The sequence below is a fragment of the Oryzias melastigma genome, linkage group LG6 (assembly GCF_002922805.2).
Source record: "Oryzias melastigma strain HK-1 linkage group LG6, ASM292280v2, whole genome shotgun sequence".
NCBI lineage: Eukaryota > Metazoa > Chordata > Actinopteri > Beloniformes > Adrianichthyidae > Oryzias > Oryzias melastigma.
In genome coordinates, this window is record NC_050517.1 from 16,175,024 (window position 1) to 16,180,174 (window position 5,151).

At 35.8% G+C, this 5,151-nt stretch overlaps 1 protein-coding gene across 2 annotated transcripts in view; it reads left to right on the forward strand.

Moving 5' to 3' along the window:
• Positions 1 to 5,151, forward strand: part of LOC112152557 (ubiquitin-conjugating enzyme E2 Q2) — an 8,542-nt gene that overhangs the window by 1,076 nt on the left and 2,315 nt on the right. Inside the window, exons 2-9 of one of the 2 annotated variants that reach the window (XM_024282214.2) lie at positions 2,820 to 2,924; positions 3,821 to 3,943; positions 4,024 to 4,080; positions 4,330 to 4,482; positions 4,562 to 4,646; positions 4,728 to 4,788; positions 4,878 to 4,968; positions 5,048 to 5,106. In XM_024282214.2, coding sequence (XP_024137982.1) covers positions 2,820 to 2,924; positions 3,821 to 3,943; positions 4,024 to 4,080; positions 4,330 to 4,482; positions 4,562 to 4,646; positions 4,728 to 4,788; positions 4,878 to 4,968; positions 5,048 to 5,106 — 734 coding nt within the window. The remainder of the gene's footprint in view (positions 1 to 2,819; positions 2,925 to 3,820; positions 3,944 to 4,023; positions 4,081 to 4,329; positions 4,483 to 4,561; positions 4,647 to 4,727; positions 4,789 to 4,877; positions 4,969 to 5,047; positions 5,107 to 5,151) is intronic. The other variant, XM_024282213.2, reaches the window with a different exon arrangement.

Below are 5,151 nucleotides of genomic sequence, written 5' to 3' on the forward strand. Positions count from 1 at the left end.
GATTCTGTTGTCACTGCTCTTGTTTTGGTGCAATCAGGTGGCTTAGAAGAAGCGTCCCACATTCTGACCACATCCTCCTGCTCCTCTTTCTGCACATACACGCAAAAACAATTTTTACTTTTTTGTTTTGCTTTATTGCAGAACACGAATGTTTGAGATCATATTGATGCTGTAAGGTCACCTTAGTTCTGTGCACAAGTACTTGTGCCATATTTTTGATCCATGTGAGAAAACAAGAAGTTATTTAGTTGAAACCTTGGGGCACAAAATGGAAAAGCTGTTGTTGATAGGAAATATTTTTTTGACAGGAAGTCATATTTTTTTCTAACTAAAGGGTAGAGATGCATGCTGTCAAATCCTCCAACCCAGCAAGGATGTGAAAATAGTTTCTTGCAAAGACCTTTTAAAAATTTTATTCATGTATTCATGCAAGTCGAAGTGAGATGCAACCACTAAGATACATTTTCAGCCATCTACATTCAGAGTTTCAAATTAGTTTTTATTTTCGTGTTCTGTTTTTCTTTCACTAATATTTTTTATTATGTAAAATTGTTCCCGCTGGAGTTTTAATTATGATTATGTAGTTTTTAGCCAAAATCAAAAAGCTTGTGTCTTTTTTTTAAGATATATTTTCTGCAGCATGGCACAAGCGAATTTGAAATTCGTCTCTAGGTTGTAATTAGGACTGTTGGTGCCAATGTTAGCTCTGCTGATTTCTCATTTGTTTCCCCCTTTCTTCACTAGCTTATAGCACCTCACAAGCTGAAGCTAACATAAAGAAAAAAAGGCGAGCAATATCAGAGCTATCTGGGTGTACAGTTTAGAGCCAGATGGCAGATCAGACGAGAAAAACAAAGACGTTAATGGACATAATTGTCGATTTTGAGCCACCCATGGCAGTTGCTGCCATCACAAACCTGCTCCTCATCCAACACGATTTTAATGAAGAAATGCTCAGAAAGGCAGTTTTACTCTTAAATTTTATAAAAAAAAGGCTACAGGAACATGTTAAAAACACCATTTTCATTGGAGTTGTTTTTTTTACACATGCTGCCAAACGTGTAAAATATATTACTCTTGGTAAAATTGCACAGTAAGCTGCTTAGTAAGATGTGTTGAAAATCACTAATGCCATGTGTGTATTCAGCAGAAAATACTCCAGTATGTGTATATTGTGAGCTGAGAGTACTAGAATTTTTTTTCTCTTACTTGTATGGTTTGTGCTACTTTAAAATAATTTTGATGCATCCAAATATAAATTGATACTCAAAGCAAGAGTTCCTGAAACATTATCCACTCAAAGGATCCATTTCTATCAGGATTCTGCTACACTTTGCTCACATATCACTTTGTAGAATTCCCCATTTTTAAGGGGGGACCCTTGAAAATAAATGTGCTGTTATTTTTTCTCTTTTCTTATTCTGTGCTATTTATGTTTTAAAACCACTTAAATTGGGTAAAGGTTGAACCACACTGTATGAGCTATTTTTATTTAAGGATTTAAAAAAGTGAAACTATTTTTTGCTAGTTTGGCTGTTTTCTGTTTTCCAGTTGATGATAAAATGAGAAAAAGAGAAGTTTCTCTACATTAGAAGACAGAGCCTGTTTTGAATATATAATTTTTTTTTTTTTTTTACTATAACCATTAAATGATCATTTATACTTATCTTAAACCTTGTGTTCTACAATAGCTGGCATTTATAGGGAAAAAACATCTTTGTGATTAATGGTAATTGGTGGTTTGTTCTATAGTTCCAAAACATCCCAATAAAATGTATCTCGATTCCAAAGTGCACTTTGTAGAGAACAGTCTCTAATGGTCATTGTGTTAGTCCTCAACACTAAAAACTGAGACACAGTGTTTAATTCAATTAATTTTACAGAAGTTCATTATTAGATGAGGAGCTGCGTGTTGCTACCACATGTGTTTTTGTTTGGAGTGTTTCACTGACAAACTCCCTCTGTTCATATTCAGTTAATAACTAGCCCATAAATATAGATCTGACTGTTTATGTTGTGATTCCTGATTATTTTAAGATGGAATTGATGTAATTTATAGCTACTATCAGCTGATGTGAAGCATGTTTGTCCAGAAATATGCATAGAAACTGTCTTTACATCTCTAGTGTGTCATGATTTAAAGTTCTTATCTTTTTTTGTAGAAAAAACAAAGATCCTTTAAAGGGCTCAGCAAATAGAAACTATCATCAGATTTCTGATCATTCAAAGAGATGGAATTTATTGACGACAATTTGCTTAACAATAGAATTGTCTAATTTTGTCTAAAACACAATTAAAAAAAATCATTGCAACAATGCAGGGTCAATTGTTGATTTGTTTACTTTCTGTTTTGGTAGATGGCATCTAACCACTTCACTTTTGAGTGTTGCAATGTTGGCTTCTGACTTTCCTTTTTTTGCTTGTGGTGTGAATACTTCATGTTTTAGAAAGTATACTAGGATACCATTTATGAGGAGATCTGTCTTGTTTGTGTTTTTTTTATTTAGTTGTCGACTACATTTGTACCATCAGCCAGAGTTTACAGATGTTTAGTTTTTGCAATAGTTCAGAATTTGGAAATGTATTTAGTATTTTGTTAATTACATAATATGGTAATCTGAAGTATGAACTATTTTCTTTATAATTCATCATGAATATTCATGGTGGTGATGACACTGCAGAAAATACTTTTAAAAATAGGTTTTCAAAAGTTGCTAAACAGTAAAAGAGTAGAACATAATCTTGAAGGATTAAAGTCATTAACACTGAAAATGTGAAATGAATGTGAAACTGACATCCATATTTGCTGCTCCTTGCAGGAATCCTATCCCTCCACCCCCCCAATATGGTTTGTTGACTCCGATGATCCCAGCCTCGCTGAAGTGCTGGAGCGCTTGGAGGATGTGAGGAAAGGCAGCACATTGGTAAGTTTTTTTGTTTTGTTTTTTTCATTTCCGTCATTCTTCATGTGCTCTGAAGCATTCCACTTTCATGGATGCTTTTTTGCACAACTTCACAGCCATACTTTGTCTTTTTGTCTTTTCGTGAACAACCGAGAAAGTTCTTTGGATCTGTGGTACCAGCAAATCCTTTTTATGTAGAACTGCCACTCACTGTTTTATTATTTCATTTTAACCCACACCTTTTACATAAAGAATTATTTATTTTTCCAGAATGTAATCATTTAAGATTTGCTCTATGAATATTAAATAAAAGATGAGCAAAACTTCACATTGCAAACAAAAACAACAGAAAACTGGAAGAGTGCCTTTATTTAACTAGAAATATAATCTTTTTGCCATTGTTTTCATTTCAATTTGACTCAAAATTTGACATTTTAAAGGTCTAGCTTTGCTAAAAAAAATGTCTCTAAATTTATGCAAACACAGAACGCTGCTTCATTTTAAAATCATCCAGAGTGCAGAAATGTGAGCCATCTCCCTGCTCTGTTCACCTGCCGCTCACATTACTTTTCGGGCTGTCGAAGCTGACTAAGCGCTCCTCTGATAGCTCGTCTTTGCAGCAGACGTTTTGGTGGAAATCATTGTAATCAAAATGGTTTTATGTCTCCGCTTCCTCTGTGATGTCAACAGTGTTTTCAGAGTGTGGAGAGCTCTCAAACAGTGTTAAATCTATATGATGGGATGTAGTTTCTCAGCTGATCTACTGCCTCAAATATTTTTGTTTATTATATTTAATTTCCTGGGAAGAAATGTTGCATAAGTGTTTGGGATCTGCTGTTATCCTTTGTGTGTTTCCACTTAAAGTATTCAAAACAGATTTATATATTTTTTTCTTTCCTCTCTTGTTGTACCTGCAGCTTCTCCAGCAGCTGAAGCGCCTCATTTGTGACCTCTGTCGGCTTTACAACCTTCCACAACATCCCGACGTGGAAATGCTGGACCAGCCTCTCCCCGCCGGTCCCATCACACAAGACCGCAAGGTAAGCGCAGGAATGGAGCGCTCGCTGAGGGTGTGTCGAGGGTTTGAAACTCTAACTTTCCATGTTTGACCTCATTTCAGCATGTGCCATCCGATGAGGTGACATCAGAGGAGGAGGAGGAGGAAGAAATGGGCGAGGTACATTTTTATATCCACAAAGAATGTAGAGAGTTATCCACCCAGATAGAATTGTAACCTCTTAAAAGAGTTAAAAATCCTCATCTTACATTAAATTCAATGCAGTTAATTTCATGACGTTGAAAACCAAAACTAGCTTTTGTCTGCACATTTCTTCATTTGTTGTCCTTAAATTGTGTTGACTTTGTGGAGAAGACGTTTGCTTTATGGGATTTCCATTCTCCTTCTGCGTTTCATGCACCACTGCAGCAGGACATAGACCTGGACCAAGACCTGGACCATTATGAAATGAAAGAGGAGGAGCCAGTTGACGGGAAGAAGTCAGAAGATGACGGAATAGAGAAGGAAAATTTGGCCATCTTGGAAAAAATACGAAAAAACCAGAGACAAGATCACTTAAATGTAAGTACCTGTTTATTTATTATTTCAAAATAAATTACTGTGGTGAAGTGTGTGATCACCTGGATGCTTTGCGCCTCAGGGTGCCGTCTCTGGATCAGTCCAAGCTTCAGATCGCCTAATGAAAGAACTCAGGGAGATCTACAGGTCGCAAAGTTACAAGACAGGTGAGTTCAGGGATCGAGTTCAAGTTTATCTTCAATGAAGCAGGATTGTAGTCAAATTCTGTTTTTGTGACACATTTTCAGGTATTTATTCAGTGGAACTAGTCAATGACAGCCTGTATGAATGGCATGTCAAGTTAAGGACGTAAGTTCTTCTGTTCACTCATTCTTATGATTTTTTTTTTTTTTTTTACCACAAATTAATGTTGCATGTGTTGGTTTTAACATTCTCAGGGTAGACCCAGACAGTCCGTTACATAGCGACTTACAGGTTTTAAAAGAAAAGGAAGGAGTGGATTACATTCTGCTGAATTTCTCTTATAAAGTAAGTTCTAAAAGACTTTAGATTCATTTTCTTTTCTTAATTCAGTGTTTACATTTTGTGCTTTTTCTCCACCCGATAGGATAATTTTCCTTTTGACCCTCCTTTTGTACGGGTTGTTGCACCTGTGCTCTCCGGAGGGTAAGCTGAAAAAAAATATTCATTTCTAAATCCTCCTGTTTGTGT